General features: G+C 37.5%; 1 protein-coding gene across 3 annotated transcripts in view; it reads left to right on the forward strand.

Annotated features, from left to right (window-relative positions):
- Nucleotides 1–19,155, forward strand: part of KDM7A (lysine demethylase 7A) — a 51,396-nt gene that overhangs the window by 3,458 nt on the left and 28,783 nt on the right. For all 3 annotated transcript variants that reach the window (XM_014076589.2, XM_087723011.1, XM_014076590.2), the window contains exon 2: nt 15,024–15,109. In XM_014076589.2, coding sequence (XP_013932064.2) covers nt 15,024–15,109 — 86 coding nt within the window. The remainder of the gene's footprint in view (nt 1–15,023; nt 15,110–19,155) is intronic.

The raw sequence follows: 19,155 nt of genomic DNA on the forward strand, positions 1-19,155 counted from the left end.
CTTAAATGTATCTTTCACTGTTCTGTTCTTAACAGTTCTTGTTCTAAAATTTCTTTAATCATGCAGTCCTTTTTGTCTTAGCCTTTTAAGATCTCTATTAACATGTGTAGTTACTTTTTCTTCAATTAGCAGGTCTAGATTTTTTTGTAATAGAATTAAACAGGGAAGTTTTTAATTTGGTAGGCTGCACAACATCTTAATGTCATGATATCTTACAATCAAATAAATTTATTGGTTTGTTTAATTTGTCAAAGTCTATTCCACATTAAATATACAGAAAATGGCAATATGAAGATTTCAGCAAGAACATTGCATTTTGGGTAGCGGAACAAAACTACTTACATAAGAGACACATAATCCACTATATATGCCACTTAAGTGTCAGTTATTGCAGCCTAGGTAAATTAGCACATCACTTGACCATGCTAATGAAAATAGATTCTGACAAAATATAAGAGCTTTATTAGACAGACTCTTATTCCAGAATGTGAACAGATAACCTGTCCCTATGAACTCTAACATTTGTAATCCACCTTGTACCTAGATATATCTTTGTTGTTTGCTAGCAATGTGCTTTTCCTCGGTTGGGATTCTGTCAAGTGCAAGTAACCAGAAGAGTTTAGTTCGAAATACTTCAAGTTTATTACATGCTATCTATACACAATCTGATCAATTAATAATCAAGGTCAATTGGGCCTAGATAAGAGTCAATGCAATTCAAGAGGGATTGGACTTTAGTCTCTTGTAGGAGTATAGAGACTCCAAATTGATGATGTGTTTGACCTCACCCTCGGGCCCAGCGTGGTCATCTCCTACAGATACCTGATGTTAGTGATCCTGCGTTAGTAATATGTCTGAGTAACTACAGTAATAATGGTTATTGCTTTTGAAAACAGATGCTGTTTTTAGTGACTATAAAGCTTGGTTAATAATCAGGTTACAAGGCCAGAGAGCTGTGACACTCAATTTGTTTAATCTGTACCTAACGCGTATAAGACTTTGAATGGTTGGTGTAGATAGTTGTTGAACCAATTTCATAGCATAATGTTTTCTAGTTCTTTGGTACACTAGTACGAAAGTAGGTAGCATAGACAACAACATAAATAATAAAAAAGGAATAAAATATTTAATTATGAATGGCATTTCCTTTTACAATTTGATTGGCAGATTTACTGCTTTGTTTATAACACATACTAACAGAGAATACTGCTTTAACATCATTAATGATTCCCAACTTGGCATTTTTGAGGCGACAGTTTCCATTACTGTGGGCAACCTGGGCATGATAATAGATGTAATTGAACAGGTTTGGAAGCACCACATTCAGAAAATATGAGTTATTCTTAAATGCACGTTGAAATTCATAGAATTTGGGAATGACTCCAAAACTCATTTGATCTTGCTATTGTGGAAAATTCAGTATTTCCATTGTCTAGTATGTGGCCCTCCAGCCTGGTAATAAACTCAATCAATAAGTTTTACAGGTAGTCTTTCTCTTGCTCCCATGATTGGGTTCAAAATCTTGGTCATTGAGTGAAGCAGTTGTTAAGACACCATGGGACTGCTTTGCTCAACCACCACAATCTGAGCACTGTCAGTTGTCGTCATTAAGTGGATTGTCAAATATAATTGTAATTTAATAAATTTATATGGAGTTTTGGGGAAAGGGCAAAGAAGATTGCAAGACACTTGACAAACATTCGTAAACATGAACAGGTTGCTAAGTGCCTGAAATGTGGTTCTGTGACCAGGGGGTTCATAGCACAATGTTTTATGAAGTGACTATGAGCCATAAAGCACCTCTTCCAAGACCTTTCTGACTATGACCAGTTGTTTAGTGACCACTCACAAGTCAAGGTAAACCTGTATCACTTTCTAAGTTAGTTGGTTCTTTCTATAGTTAACAGCTTGTATTATTAGTAAGTTCTTCCTGAAGACAATTTGAAAAATAATGTCTTACGAACAGTTTAAAATAAACTTGCTAATAAAATTATATACAATAGCCTTTTTTATACTTAAAGGTCGTTTTCATATCATATTTTATGCATCGAAAGTCTTTCACTTTGAACATTATTAATGAACATAGTTTATCAGCTCAGGCACAAAAAATATAATCTACTCTATATTTTACTAGCTTATTATCTAAAATATCAGACAAAGCTTGTTGAAACACCCAATCATATCCCTTGCAAATTATTGACTCATTAAAAAGACAGTGAGAGAGATGCAGTGAAACAAAAGCTTTCTTACACAGTAATGTCAGTGGTTCATCTTATTTAGTGTTATGTAAATATTTCAGACAGGTGCCTTTCTTGATTATATATGGAGATGCTAGAGATTGAGCCTGGAATTTTAAAATGAAAGCTTATGTTCTATTAAAGAGCTGTAAGGATGGAATTCTAGTCAGTAATCTGGCTTGATATTAAACAGCTGTAATAATCAGATACTATGAGTTATTCTGTGAAGCCTATATGTCTTTGATGACAGCCCATTTTTTAAATTATATCAGGCTGTTAAGCAATAGGCTCTCTCAATATTTGTCCCTCTTCCCAGCTCTTTTGGAATTGGAGTTGACATACATATTATCTGCATTCCTGTCTCATTATTTTCCCTCTTGTATCCTTCTCAAAGTATTTCTACATTGCCTTTTTGTCATCTCCACTTTTATTCTACTTTATTGATATTGTTCTCAATTAACATATGTCTTGGAACCTTAAGTAGAATAAAAGTTCCAAGAATTATGTTAATTGAGAGCAATATCAATACAGGAGATATTAAAAAATCTCATACCACTAAAAAGCTCATGCTTGTATATTGTATTAAATTAAACACTCCGTTTGGCTCACTTGTGAAATAAAATCATGTTACTGTAATTGAAAACATTTTATGTTTTTCAATCAATTTACAATAAAATTTTGATTAGATGCTTTTATTTCCCATTTAGCAGGACTCAAAAGGACCAGATTTCTGTACCAACATCCCCTAAAATAATAGACAAGGCTGTTGTACCCAAAGTCAAGGCAGTTAAATTTGTTAATTTTACCATATCTATGATATTTTATTGCCTTCTACACCAGCAGTCCCCAACCTTTTTGGCTGTGTGGACTGGCAGCAGCAAGTGCCAGCAGGGGTAGGTGGGGGAAGGATATGGTTTTGTGAGCGCAGCCTAATCCCCTGCATGCACAAATAAAGTTATGTGCGCTTGCATAGACTGGTTCCCAATGGACTAGTATCGGTCCACAGCCTGGGGATTGGAGACCACTATTCTTCACCACTGAAAACAATTGAGATGATATAAAAATTAATAAAATTTTGTAATGGGGTCCTTATGAAAACTACTATGAATTACATTAAATAAAGTCCCTCAATGTTGAATGGTTAATCAAGAGTAATAGGCACTCCTTTCAATTGCTCTGTTAAATCATTGTTTTATTGTAATTGGTAATAAAACAGTTCTTGTTCTTGTTCATCACAGTCAAAGAGAGAGAAAAAATGGGTGGGAGAGGAAAATGGTTTAGAACCAATTCTTAAAATTGCTATTTGTATTCCAAACAATTAAGTTAATCTATTGCAAGATTTGTGGAATCCCTGGTGCTCTGTGATCTTGGTTGTTTTCTTGCAAACATTTCATTACCAAACTAGATAACATCAGTGCTATTAGGGGGTGAGGTTTGTTGTCATTTTATATACTATTGGCTTGCCTTGTCAGTGTTGGTGAGAGTGGTCTTGGAGGTTCCTTGATTGGGCTGTTGTGTACTGTTACCTTGTTTGTCCAAGTTGGTAATTCCTAGATTAGGGTATTGTTTGCTTGATCATTAGTCTAATGTTAATCTTGGTGTTAATCTCTGCTCTGGATTGTCTTTTTTGAAATACACACAGATACACACAGACACACACACATGCTCAGATCAATTGGCCATCAACAGGAACATAGAGACAAACATACATGTGTTTGTCTCTATGTTCCTGTTGCTGGCCAATTGATCTGAGTGCCAGATTTCCAGGAATTCTCTAGCATTTTTGGACATGGCTTAGATTTCACAGTTAAAACTATGAATTAAGTCTGTGCATGTATTGTGATTTTAAGGAGTTTTTATTATTATTATTATTTTTCTATACAAAGCCGGAAATATATTTTTAAAAAAGGAATTAAAAAAACGTGAACAAACCGAGAAAAGGAAACAACAAAACATATTGGGTATTAAAATACTCTCAGTTTTTAAACATATCATTGAATCTTTTTATAAATGGAAAATGATCACGTATTATTGATCCAGGGCTGTAAAATTGGCCCATACTATTTTTATAACACTGGTAAACATTTTTCCTTGCTATGGGTCACTCGGTAAATAATGTAGAAATTTTAAAAGTTGCTAATGCATCTGGATCAAGCTGTGAAATCAAGAGATAATTTAATTGAATGTATTCCACTTTTCATTTTAGATAACCCAAATTCATTTTGTAAGAACTCAAATGTTAAAAACTAGATTAATGATAACTGAGGTAAGATATTAATAACTCTATTATAGGAAACATAAACTACACAATGTTCCATTAGTACAAAGTGATTCTTTCTCTGTTTCCTAACTGACAATTTCCTTGAGTTTGCATTGAATGAGCAAGGTAAAACATTAGAATCTTCTCTGATAATTTTCAGTATGTTTGTGCTCTAGTTTTTTATTTCCTTCTTTTTATTGTCTTTTTAATGTCTCTTCTGAATGCTGTGTAAAGTAGCTAGCTTATCTTTGTGTATCAATTGATGACTGATTTGAGTTTGTTCAGATTCTGTGATTTTGATCTGAAATAACCGGAACACATCCTCTCCAGCAGCCTGCACCCAGATAAGCAGGGATTAATACCAGACAATCAATCAAGCAGGAAACAATATTGTAATCAAGGAATTATCAAGCAGAAACAACTACCCAGCAGGGCAAAGATAAACCCCCCAAGTTGTCTCAAGAGCTCTTAGGGAGAGTACTAAGGACTAGATGACAGCAAAGAAATACAATTTTTCCATCCCATCTCAATTGTCAGTACCTATCTTTTCACCACCACCTGATCATCCCAACTGATGAAGCTTTTTGGGCAGGGAGAAAAATGTTTTGTTCTTCTTTTTCCTCAAGGGAAAAAGAATGTAGTTGCTTTTGAACAGTGTGGTTGGTTTTGAATAGTTGAGACAACTATGACCTGGATGCCAGCCCTGTTCCTTGCCTGGGACTACTCCCTTCTCTTCCTGCTTAATGAGCTACATGTGGTCCTGGGGTTATATGATGGCAATTGTGACTGCTACGATTGCCACTGTGAAGTAATGTAGTCACATGATGTCACACTTAATATCCTCGTCATCTAGTTGGGACCTTGTTTGAATCTATCAAGACTCATACACACTTGCATTTTGCGCTTGCAATACTTTTACATTCATATAAAAAGCAATAGTAGCTGTGAAAACTAAAAGGAAAACACATCTTAATCCATAGAAACAGTACCCTCATCTATGCTAATTAAAGTTATAGTTATGGCAAAATAAGTTTCAAAAGTTTTTCAGACAAAGTACCAGTAGCTTAGGGGAAAAAAGAGTGAGAAAGAGGAAGAAATACAAATGATATTAGAGCCATCCCTAAATTAGATGACACTGATGAAGTAACAAAGGATCTTTAAATATGCAGATAGTGTCATACTAGGTAAGTGATGGCGAACCTTTTAGGCACCAAATGTCCCAAGTGCGCGCCCATGCCCAAACTGCAAGGTGCAGGTACATGCATGCGCCCTGTGCATGCACGCACACCCCATGCATGCACCCACGCCCTGCCCAAACTGCGCATCCAAATCCCCCCCCCCCCATGCATGACGGAGACTTAAAGACCAGCTGGCTGGCGGGAGGCGTGCACACATGTGTGGCAGAGACCCAAAACAGAGCTGGGGCAACAGCGCACGTGCCCACAGAGAAGGATCTGCATGTCACCTGTGGCACATGTGTCACGGGTTCGCTACCACTGTACTGGGTTATAATATAGATTGCATTAGCAGTCCTTCCAAAATCTGCAGGAATTTTTTTTTTGTAAATTCTCAGGTTTGGAAAGATAGATTCCACCTATTTCCTTCTTACCTGTTCCCTTGTTTGGTGTATCAAGAAAAGTCTGTTAGCTCACTATAAGAAAATATTTTTGTTGTTTAAATAAAAGAGTTTAATGTAGCATCTGGTTTATTTTATTTGGAAGATAGTTCCCCAAAGCTTGACAGTTCACTTGAGTTCAATCCCGTCTTTTAAATTTATATTCAACTGAGCAGTTTTGCCCTTTCTGATTTATTCCCAACATCTGTATGTGATGCTTTAAATATAGTCACTTGGTGGTACTGTAGTAAATATGTTTCCACTTAAGCATTATTTCTGTTCCTTTTATATTGTACAATACTATTCCAAAAATGGTCCAGTGTTATTTGTTTCTAGCTCTAATTAAAGGCAAGGTAAATTTGCTTTCAAAGTTCTGGGCATTATTAACATTCAGAAAGTGATCACTGAGATATATTGTCAGTATAGCAGATTGTCTGTTTGATCTTGTTTGAGAGATTTTCAATAGCCAACTTGGGATAATATAAGTTTAGAATGCTGCATTGTACTAATTCTGTACATTTAAATGGAAGTGTGACATTGTGTCATAAAATAGGTAATAGCAAAAATATTGTTTTGATGGGTGAAGTATTAATATTTTAATGATTAAAAAACTGGCCAGGATAAATATGGATTTTATATCTCTATATCTATCTATCTATCTATCTATCTATCTATCTATCTATCTATCTATCTATCTATCTATCCATCCATCCATCCATCCATCCATCCATCCATCCATCATCCATCCATCCATCCATCCATCCATCCATCCATCCATCCATCCATCCATCCATCCATCTATCTATCTATCTATCTGCTGGTCTTGTTGTATTCAGGTCTTTTCCCGTGTAAGATTGAGATTGTCTTGGCAACATTTCGGCGAGGACCCAAACTCGCCATCTTCAGGCTGGTGTTTTCGGCTTAAAGCTTGGTTGGAGCTGCCGTCTTTCTATAAATCTTGGTGGGGGTGTACGGAGTGCTGGCTCTGTTTCAGTAAGTTGATTGATTGGCTGTGTGGTTGTATCATGATTGGTTGATTGGTGCTGTCTGTGTGTCCATTGTTGTTTTGTGTTGTAACGGCCTGGTGGAGGGTGGGGCTCATTTGTTGACCAGGACTGGTTTCCAGATATCTGGTAGGTGGGAGGTATCGTCACGTTTATTCATGTTATGGGGGTGTTTCTCTAGTTCGATAGCTTCCATAATTACCAAAATAAAGAAATAGAGAAACTATCGAAATGGCAAGAAATTTGGCAAGATTCTGTAGAGGTGAGCCTATGGAGCTGACTATGGGTCTGAAGGTGTTCCTTCTTTGTGTATCTTGGGGAGGCCGAAGAGCTTGGGGCATCCGGATGATTTCTTTCTGGGGATGATTCTTTGCTGGATCTCTTCACTGATGGGAGAGGCTTTTATTTTGGATTTGGTGGTTTTTTCCAGGTAGGTGGTGGGATCTGTGTTTAGAGGTTTGTAAGCGGGGTCTTGGAGTGGGTTGGATAGTTTGGCTTGGTAGTCAGATGTGTTCATCACCACAGTGGTGTTACCTTTGTCTGCTGAGAGAATGTGGTTGTCTATCCTCAAGTTGGTGAGTGCTTTTTGTTCTTCTTTATGTAAGTTGCTTCTGGGTGGATTGCTGGAGCAGAGGACGTTGGTGACTTCAAGTCTGATTTTATTGGCTTCATCTGGGTTGATTTTGGTTAGGGTAGCTTCAACTCCGCATATGATGTTTTCAGTGGGGATGCGTTTGGGGGCGACTGCAAAGTTGAATCCTTTGGAAAGGACATTGGTTTCTGCTATGGTGAGGGTCCTGTCTGATATGTTACGTATTGTTTCATGAGTTGCTGTGGAGGGGGGTTGGGCTTCTGATGTTTTTCTAGTTGTGGAGTTTTTCATGTGTGTATGTGTGTGTGTGTGTGTGTGTGTGTGTGTATACACACACACACATACATACATACACACACACACACACAAATACAAGTGAAAACAAGAATAGTGGGAAAGTGGGTAAGGGAGAAAAGTGGGAAGAGAGAAGTGTACGGTAAAGGGGAAACAAAAAAGAAAGCATTAACTTTCTTCAATGCAGTTGAATAATGGTAATAAGACTCTAGCTTCAACTTTTTATTTTTGCATGCTTAATGTATTCTAGCTATTTTTATAACAATAAACAATTATCAGTGATGAGAGACATAGTGGCTTAGTAGCTAAGACGCTGAACTTGTCAATCAGAAAAGTCGCCAGTTCAGCAGTTTGAATCCCTAGCGCCGCATAACGGAGTGAGTTCCCATTACTTGTCCCAGCTTCTGCCAACCTAGCAGTTTGAAAGCATGTAAAAATGAAAGTAGAAAAATAGGAACCATCTTTGATGGGAAGGTAACAGCGTTCTGTGCACCTTTGGCGTTTAGTCATGCCAGCCACAAAGATGAGCACCGCCCCCTAGAGTCGGGACGACTAGCACATATGTGCAAGGGGAACCTTTACCTTAAACGTATCAGCAAATCCCAAAGTCAGAGTTTAATTTTTTTCTGTCTCAAGGATAAAATCTAGAAAAAGTTTTCAAGTAGAAATGAAATTGGATGTATTTTTTTCTTTTAATTAAAGCAGTTAATTTGGCCATCTCTGCTAGTTTTATCATTTTATCCAGCCATGTTCCATTGTGGGAATTAGGGTATTTTTCCAAATTTGCACACACAGTATTCTTGTTGCTGCCAACATGTATAACAACAAAGTTCCAGATTTTTTTCAAGTTCCTTACCCATTAAGGAACACTAGAACAAAAGTGTCTGGTTTGATTTTTATAATCATTTTGAGAATTTCTATATTAAATTATGAATCTTATCCAAGTATCCCTTTGCTTTATCAAAAGTCCATCAAACATGGTAAAAAATTCTTCTTTAAATTTACATTTCCAACATACAGTTGCAATACCTTTATACATTTTTGATAAATAGGTGTTAAATATCAGGTGTTAAATATCCACAGAGTTTCATTTTATAAAAATTCTTGTTAATTACATTCAGTGTAAATTTTAAACCCTTCATCCATATATGTTTTCTTATTGTTCTAGTATTATATTATACCCGTTTAAGTTTTCATACAGTGCATGACATACTCAATTTCATTTTTTAAAAAAAAATCTCTTTGCCCACATCATGTTTCATTATCAGACACTTTCGATGTAATATAAAAGCCTCAAATGAATTTGGGTTCATAGCAATTGTTTTCCTAGATTAGGTCCTGAAATAGGTTATATTAATTTATTTATTGGAAAAATGTGTACACTCCACAATATTAAAACTCTAGGCAATTTATAGTAGAGTATGGGGATCATAACAACTCAATAGTAGATATTGATACTAGGTATAATTATTATATATTTTCTAGATTTAGTAGTGGTAGCATTGAATTGGCTGTCTGTCTTTCTACTTACATTAGTAGCTTGAACTTTCCTTCACCTGAAATTGGTGATATTGATATTGGTGAATTATCATCTTCAAACTACTTCAATTGTTCAGCACAAATTAGTATGTCTACTTCATTTCAAACAATTTCCTATGCCTGTAATGTGATTCTGTACATGTATTGCAGATTTGTAGTTTTTAATTCCTAGGGTAATTCACATTATTATGATCTATTGAGTTTATCTACATATGTTCTTCAGGAAGCACAGTCAGGGGTTTTTGGTCTTTGCAAAAATCATATATCAGATGAATATATACAAACATCCCTCCTCCCTCAATCAAAGTAATAACTTCATGGAGAGAAGAGTTGGGCAAGATATAAATAAATTATTTGTTAAATGTTCTTTCACTTTATACTATACTGACTAAGGTTTACTTTTATCAGTACTCAGATAATTTTTTCATCTTATCCCAGTATCTAGAGGCTCTGAGATTTTGGATCAGAAACAGAAGGCTTCAGATGAACCTTGATAAGGCTGGGCGAGTCTGGATTTCGAGGCCCACTGGTTCCAGTACTATACCATTTTTTTTGTTTGTTTATTTCATATGGTGTAACAGAATACAGTGTTAGTGCATAAAATTCAAAGAAACAGCATATAAAATGTGTATGAAAATATAAACCCAATAGAGTGAATTATTTTAAAATGCACAATAAAAATGATGAATAAAATTAAATTATGTATGAGCAATTACTAGAATGGCTAAACTTATGGCCAAATATCTAGATTGTTTAGTCATGGATAGCAGTGCCCTCTAGATGATGTAGTTCGTGAAGGGATCAGTGGAATGAAAAGTTTGTGGGGTGTTCCCACAGTCACAATTAGTCAAACCAGCTCCAATTCGTATTTACAATATTAACACCTGCCATGGTTAGTTCGGATCTGGTTATCCAGTTTTTCCTTGGAGGATCAAAGCTGGAGGGTCATTGTACTGGATCAAATACAAACATCTGGGTTAGAAGGTGCACATTCCTGGTGCCATACTCTCTCAATATCAAAGCCTTCTCTGACTAATTGCTTAGAACAGAGATGGTGAACCTTTTTTGGCTTGTGTGCCATAAGGGGAGGAGCACAGGGGGGGTCATTCCTGGGCGTGCTTCACCCATAATACAACACTCGCTCCCCCCAGTGCACATGTGCGCATGAGGCACTCCCCCCATTTTTTGCATGCTTTTTTCGCCCTCCCTAGGCTACAGATGCTTTATAGGAGCCTGGGGAGGGCAAAAACAGCCTCCCTCACCCCCTGGCGGCCCTCCAGAAGCTTCAGGGACCTTCAGGAGTCACTTCCAGTTTGCTGGTAGGGCCATTTTTAGTCCTCCGGAGGCTTCAGGAAGCCTCCTGAAGGTCCCTGGAGCCTCCAGAGGGCTTAAACCGACCCTATGAGCAAACAGGAAGTGACTTCCAGTTTGCTCGTAGGGCCGTTTTTAGTCCTCTGGAGGCTTCAGGGAAGCCTCCTGAAGGTCCCTGAATCCTCCGGAGGGCTTAAACCGACCCTACAAGCAAACTGAAAGTCCCTTCCCAAACTTCCGATTTGCCCATAGGAAGCCCCTGAAGCCTCTGGAGGGCTTCTGGGGGGTGGGTGAGGTTCTTTTCACCCTCCCCAGGCTCCTATAAAGCATCTGGAGCCTGGGGAGGGCAAAAAATGGCTTTTAAAAAGGCTGAACTCAGCTGACTAGTGCGCGCATGTGCAGTGGCCAACTGACAGAGCAACACCACGCGTGCCCTGACAAATGCGTGCCATAGATTCGCCATGCCGGGCTTAGAGGTTTCCACTGCGGGTGCCAAGATTTGAGTCTGAGTATTAGATTGTGACAATCATTGTATCTAGGTAATAATTGATTTGCCTTGCACTTCTGCCACTCCCTGTTTAAGGCTGTTTTTTTTCTAAGGTGTGAGGTTGATGTGTTAGATAGTAATGGTAGCCATTTGGAAGGTGTCAGTTCAATAGTGACTGATAATAAGCCTTATAGTATGATTAAGCTGGGTGTCCATTGTTTTTGTATGAACTCTATTTGATCATACAGGGTTAGGGTAATATTAAACCACCGAATATACCAAAGTAAGAACTGATATCCTTCAAGCAGTAACACTTGCAGGTGCCAGAAAGTTTATGTAGGGTATTGTTCCTGGTTTTTATTTTATCCATTATTTTTATTAAGTGTTCCCTATAGGTTAAGGACCAGTCAAGGGTCACTCCTAAATACTTTGGATTACGATTAAACTTCAGCAGCTGGTTCCTAAATTTCACTTTTGGTGTATAGTTAGCTTGCCTATTGTTCAAGTGAAAACATGCAATTTCAGTTTTGTTAATGTTGGGTTTCAGCCTACAGATTTCAAAAAACTTACCCATTTTTTTAAAAAAAAATCATTTTTGAGGGCTTTTTCAGAAGTATTAAAGTCTTCATATTATTTTATCAGCATGATGTCATCAACATATAAAAACTTTCTTTCAGCAATACCTGGTAGATTGATGTGTATATATTAAAAATAGTGGAGCCAGCATAGAACATTGTGGAAAGTTGACATTTAACCTATACTTACGGCTAATTTGACTATCTAGATCTGTGATGACTAATCTATGGCACACGTGCCACAGGTGGCACGTGGAGCCATTTCTGAGGGCAGGTGAGGCGTTGCCCTGTCAGCTCCAGTGCATGTTGGCAAGCTGATTTTCGGCTTTGATTTTTTGTCGTTTTTCTCCCTCTGGAGCTTCAGGGAAGCCTCCTGAAGCCTCCAGAGGGCGAAAAATGGCCCAACGCGCAAACTGGAAGTTTGGGAACGGACTTCTGGGTTGCACATTGGGCTGTTTTTTGCCCTCTGGATGCTTCAGGGATGTCCGTTCCTGAACTTATGGTTTGCGTGTTGGGCCATTTTCCGCCCTCGAGGCTTCCCTGAAGCTTCGGAGGGCGGAAAACGGCCCAACGGGGCCCACCGGAATTTCACTAACCAATTTCTGGGTTGCCTGTTGGGCTGTTTTTCTCCCGCTAGAGGCTTCAGGAGGCTTTCCTGAAGTCTGAGAAGGGCAAAAAACAGCCCAACACACGCTGTGGAAGTCTGGAGGCTTCAATGAGGACTGTAAGCATGCACACAGGTGGTGGTGGTTGTGCGCGCATGTGCAGGGGAGAGCATTGCATTATGGGTGTTGGCACGCACGTGTGTGACTCCCCTGCTCCCCTCGCTTTTGGCACGCCTCGACAAAGGTTAGCCATCACTGATCTAGATGTACTTCATTGTATCTGTTTGAAAGCATAGTGCTGAGTAGAACAGCTGTTTTCTTACAAGGCACAATGAGTAAAAATTTTTGAATCATCCCTTCTAGCCATGACTGCCACCTGTTCAATCAGCAGGAGTTGTGAGTCTAGGAGGATCCCCAGATTGGGCATCAGGTCTGTCTAGAGCAGTATAACCCATGCAGCAGTAAAGAATAATAATTGTAGCCATCATTAAACCTGATAAGGAGGGGAGATCTGTAGATTTCAGACCTATAGCGCTCTTAAGCATTTATTACAAATTACTCATCTTAAACATCTTAAACGTGACCGAGGAACATATATCTGTAAAACAGGATGGATCACAAACTACTGCAGTCAGATATTATCACTAACCTCCCACATAGAAAATGGATTTCAGCAAAGACAAAAAATATGTCACTGTGTCCATCAACCTACCATTGGCCTACCATACAGTGTGGAGAGAAGGGCATTTGCACAGCTTTTTCTTGTATACCAATTGCACCTGCTCTTGAATTGGCAGGCCTTATTCATGGTTACTCATGCCGTAGTCCCCTCCAGATAGGACTATTGCAATGTGTTCTACATGGGTTGTACTTGGAGAACTTCAGTGTTGTGGGCAGCTACAATGGTCGTGGGATAGTTACATGTACTCCTACAACAGTGCATGTCAACACTTTGCTCTATGATCTGCTTTGGTTGCCAATTTGATTCTGAGTCCAATTCAAGGTGTTGTATTTTTACCTTTAAAGCTTTTCAGGGCATTTCATGGGTTATTTAAGTTACATCAGTCTGCCCCAATAGATCTGCCAGAAAAAGCATTTATTTGTTAAATTTATTGATTAAATTTATTTGTCACCCATCTCAATCACAAGGTGACTCTGGGTGGATACTATATCAGCTATGTTTGGTGGGTCTCAGGAGATGTGCCTTCTCTGTCACCGGCCTGCCTTATGAACATTCTTCCCACTGAAATTAAACATAATTATATTATGCGAACAGGAGGGGACAGGAGGAAGGAAGGAAGGAAGAAAGAAAGGAAGAAAGGAAAATATTTCAAATTTAACTTAGCACCTAATGAAAAATATTCTGATTTTAAAGACTAGAAATTTAAATTTCTAGCCTTTAAATTTAAAGAATATTGATTTATTTATCAAACTGGTATTGAATTTCACTAATAGACTACTGCTGATTGATGGATAGTTTTGATACTTGTTTAGATTCATGGATTTATCCATTTTTCAAAACTTGCTCTAGCCTTTGCTTTCCTCTGTCCTCTGGGGGATTATTGGAAGACTCCTTGATGCTCTTTGACCTTGGTTGTTTGCAGACATTTCATTACCCAGTTAGGTAATATCAGTGCTGGTAAGGGTGGGGTTTGCTTCTTTCTTATGTACAGTAGTTTGCCCTGTCAGTTGTTGATGGAGATGTGGTTTTCTCCTTGGTAGTTCCTTGTATATGATGTTGTTTGATGATGTCTGGTGTTAATCCCTGCTTATCTGGGCGTAGGCTGCTGCAGATACTGTGTTCTGATATTTTTTTTGTTTTCTTCTTTGTTTTTTAATTGTTCATTTGTAGTACGTAAACATGGGTTATCTCTGTGTGTCTATTAATGGCCGATTTGTCTGAATGTCAAATTTCCAGGAATTCCTTTGTGTTTTTGATTTAGCTTGGTCTAGGATGCTCACAATTTCCAATTGAAACAATGGATGAATCTGTCATGTGTTGCAGAATAAAGACTTTTCATCATGTCTTCTGACTGCTAGTTGGTGTTCATGGATGTGCTCTGCCTGTCTGTCCTTCATAGTGGCTGTTAACATCCATACATTGGATGAACAAACCCCACACTGAAGAGCACTGATGGTATTACCTAGTTGGATAAGGAAATGTCTGCAAGCAAACAATCAAGGTCAGAGAGCAGCAAGGACTTGGTAGTTCAACCCTGAGCTCCATATATTCTTATATAAATAACTGGATTACTATACGAGTTTTGGTAATGTTCCTGCATTACTTCCACATGACTGCTCATATTTTTTTAAAAAATGCAATCTCCTCAAAGTCCATTGGAGTCAAAATACATTGTAAAAATCTCATTCTATGAGACCAAACTGTGAGATAGTGATCTTCCTCAAATCATCATTTGAGCTAATTAGTGAGATTAAATTTTAACTTCTGGAAGGCTGATACTAAAATAAAGTTCCTGAAATTTGTTTGTTCTCTTTTTTTTTAGTTGTGTCAGAGTAGAAGAGCACCATGCTGTTGATATTGACCTTTACCACTGTCCCAATTGTGCAGTTCTACATGGACCCTCCTTAAGTAAGTGATGAATTTTAAAGCATTTTGCACAATTTCGGTTATGGTGGACTCAATACTGAATATAAATTATTTTTATAGCTGATGATATGGCTATCCTTGATAATTATGCAATGTCATTTTGAAGTTATATTTCAATGTGATTTATACTCTGATTTTACCTTTAACTGTTTGCATCATTAACAAAGAGGTATGCATTTGTCCCCTTTGGAATCTGCTATGTCTATTGATTAGTGCAAGAGATTAAGCTGTGTAATGTATAATAGCAATATATACCACTTCATAGTTATCTACAGCCCTCTCTAAGCAGTTTACAGAGTCAATATATTGCCCCCAACACTCTGGGTCCTCATTTTACCAACCTCGGAAGGATGGAAGACTTGAGTCAACCTTGAGTCTGGTGAGGATCGAACTGCTGGCAGTCAGCAGAATTAGCCTTTAATACTGCATTCTAACCACTGCATTATCACGGCAATAATATACTTGGGAAACATACAGGGACCAGTAATGTTTGGTCAAATATGTCTAAGTGTATAGATGCATTTTCAGTAAATAAAATCTAGTGTTAATCCCAAACTCTGAAAATAAAGTGGAAGATACTTTACCAGAATACTTGAGCTGAACAAGAGATCAGTACTTCAGATCACTTGATTTCTAATAGATTTTTTTAAAGACTTGAGAGATTATGTTGAATATGCTTTATCTACAACATTTGCTTGGCAGAATACATAATTAAAACATGTAACTAAAAATATGGCCATTGCTGCAACACTGCGATCATGTGATTTGCATGCATGGCAACCAACTTGTGCTTCTGATGGTTTGTGACTTGCCCTTCTGGCTTCCCACAGGCAGTCAATGGGGAAGCTGGCAGGTAAGGTCATAGGTTGCTCCTGCTCATATTGCAGCCCACTCATAATGTTCAAAACAGTCAGAAATGCATCACATCAGAAAAATAAAGGAAGTTTCTTTTAAAAAAAAACCCACATGATCTTCTAAATAGTTGTAAGCTTATTTCAGATAAGCTTACAACAATTTTGCTGCCTCCTTTGTTGTACTCCTGCAATCCAGCAGCTGTTGTCATTGTCTACAATTCAAAACAATAATGTAGCCAAGGGTTTTTTTGCAGACTGAATAGTATCTATCAATATTTAAGTAATAAAAAATAGAGTTTTTCTTCTTATTTCTTAAGTGACTTGTTTGGTCAGATAGCTGGTTATCTTCTGGGATTCAAGCCAACTGAACTGTCTTTTGTTCCTTTTTCTTTGTTCATCTTTCTCTTAAATGCAAAGAGACTAGAAGGATAAAATCAAAGATAATTACATTTTTTCTTTTACTACCCCTACTTCAAATGCACAAATGAAATTCAGAAGCAGATTTTTTAAAAAAAAGCACGGTCTGATTTTTGTCAAATATAACAAACGACACATTTTATAATCTCTCCACCCCCTCCCCCAAAGTGCCCTAGTTTTCATCATTGTCCATCTGAAGATGTGACAGCCATGTATACTGCCATTTAAGAAGATGATTTTTAAAAATAATTATAATTGCAATCCTCCTCCTTCTCTCTCCTTTCACTCTACTTATTGCTCTGGCCATAAAAATATTCCATTTTACCTACTGTTTTATCTTGATAATACCTTGGTATGGAATATGAAGGAATATATATAAAACAGCTTAACTGCAAAATCAAATTTTGGTACTCTTATTTTTGTTTTGTAAATCTTTATAGAAAATATCTTTATATGCTGTATAAAGTAAATTTGCCATTGTAGACTTCACAAGGGTAGCTCCCTGATGCCAAAAATAATTTGGGAATCACTCACCCAGTTTTTGAGTTTACAGGAAAAAATATTCTAGGCAGAAGAAACTGATTCATCCAGTTTGAGATCCACTGTTTTGAAACTTGACATGATACCATTGAATTCTTAATGTAGTCTTTGACATGGAAATGGTTTGTGTCCCTGTAAATGATATTTACTCTAAGAGCACCTCTAAACTATGTATCTTTTCTCTTATAACTTTATCTAGAATAGCCACTCTTCGAAATTCAAGGAAACTCTATATTCAATATAATGTAACTTTGCAAAATCAAGTCTCATTTCATTGATTTCCATCTGGCCCATGCTACGCAGTTTCTGCTTGGAAGATTCAGGAAAATACAGTTTGATATTGTTAGCAAACTGAAATAACCACTTCTAGCACTTTCATATATCTGTTAAACAATGTTTGGGACAGAGTGGATACTTACAGCTTTGTTGTGATGAGGCTGCAGGAACATGATCCTATTCCCTAAAAAATGTTTTATGGCTTTGAAGTTAGGTGTCCCCCTAATACAGTGAGCTGATTCACAGGGTTAGCATGATCAGTTATATCAAAATTGCACCGGTCCTGAATCTTGTTTAAAATAGGGCCAAATGAACTGTTTTTAATGAATATCTGAAATTGTACAGTTATTCTTTTCTCAAATAATTTTCATAAGGAGACATTCTGACTAACCAGTAGTTTTTTAGTAACTGTTAAGAATTGTAGCATCCAGAGTGAGTTTCTTGAGAAGTGGACATTTTGTCATTTCTAGATAGTCTGACCCATTGATTCCATCTCACTGCTCAGACTGAGTCAATTGTAAAAAGATGGAGGCATGTCAGACTCTACTTACCAACTAAAATGGGGTGAGGGTGGAATGCTGCAAGTACACCAGAAGATTAAAAAATGGCATAAATATCTGAAGGACAATGAAAAAGATGCAATGAAACTAGTACACCATGAAGGCTTATTGAATATGGAGAGACCAAGCTGGCCTACAAGACAGAACAAAATAACAGTTGAAAGGCATCTTGGAGGTCTTCTAGTCTAGCCCCCTGATCAAGCAGAAAACCCTATACCATTTCTGAAAGATAGTTGTCGAATCTATTCTTAAAATCCTACAATGTTGGAGCAACCACAACTTTTGGAGATATGTAGTCAATTGCACAGCTTCAATTATCGTATCCATATCTGTAGTCCCCAAGAATTCAAACTTGGTCCCACAATCACATGAAGTAAAAAAGGTTTGAGAATGCATCAAGTTAAGATGTCTTGTAAATATACTCTTAGCACATATCTTTGAGCTCCTACATCTTATTTGCTAGAACAGATATTTCAAGTCCCTGAACCACATAAAACAGTTACACTGGATAGCTATATGAAAGTGCAGTGATGACAATGAAGAACAATTTTACCTCTTTTTATTGTCATATGAAAAGCACAATAATGTACTTTGGTCCTTAGTTGATCATCTTCACAAAATATCCGCTGCTTGCACCTACTCTGTTTTATTTCTTGTAAATCCTCAGGAAACTGTCTAGACTTTAGTGACTGTGGCCCATCTCAGTTTACCATTCCATATTTGAATGGTTCTGTCATGCCCCAGAGGTTTCAATGGTTCTGTCATGTCCCAGAACGTTTCATAAATTTTTAGGACAGACCATCTTAGTGAGTCTCCTATATCTGTAAGTACTGTAGATAAAATGACCATCAGTCCAGAACTTATTAAAAGGGATCTGACAGTGACAATTGAAGTAGTGACTACTTCCTTCTATTTTTAAATTACCATTTCTCTATTCTTGTACAAAATTGAAATTGAGCTCTGCTTCATGTATTGGGAAAGGGACATATTGACATAATCCAACAATTCTAGTTATCAAAACTAGTGGATAATGATTAAAATACCTTTGAGGAAGAATTTATAAATCCCTGAACAAGTATTTTTGTTGTTCAATCACTAAGTCATGTCCAACTTTTTGCAATCCCATGGACGATAGCACTCCAAGCCCTCTGTCCTCTACTGTTTCCCAAAGTTTGCCCAAATTCATGTTCATTGTGTCAATGACACCATCTAACCATCTCATCCTCTGCCATCCCCTTTTCCTTTTGCCTTCAATCTTTCTTGATATTAGGGTGTTTTCCAATGAGTACTCTCATCTGATGGCCAAAGTGGCTTCAGCTTCAGTATTTTTCCTTCCCAAAAACAATCAGGGATTACTATGAGTCTACTATGGGGATAAAGC

This window comes from Thamnophis sirtalis, unplaced genomic scaffold, assembly GCF_051295495.1.
Source record: "Thamnophis sirtalis isolate CommonGarterSnake01/CBP01778 unplaced genomic scaffold, rThaSir2_p1.2 scaffold_9, whole genome shotgun sequence".
Taxonomy (NCBI): domain Eukaryota; kingdom Metazoa; phylum Chordata; class Lepidosauria; order Squamata; family Natricidae; genus Thamnophis; species Thamnophis sirtalis.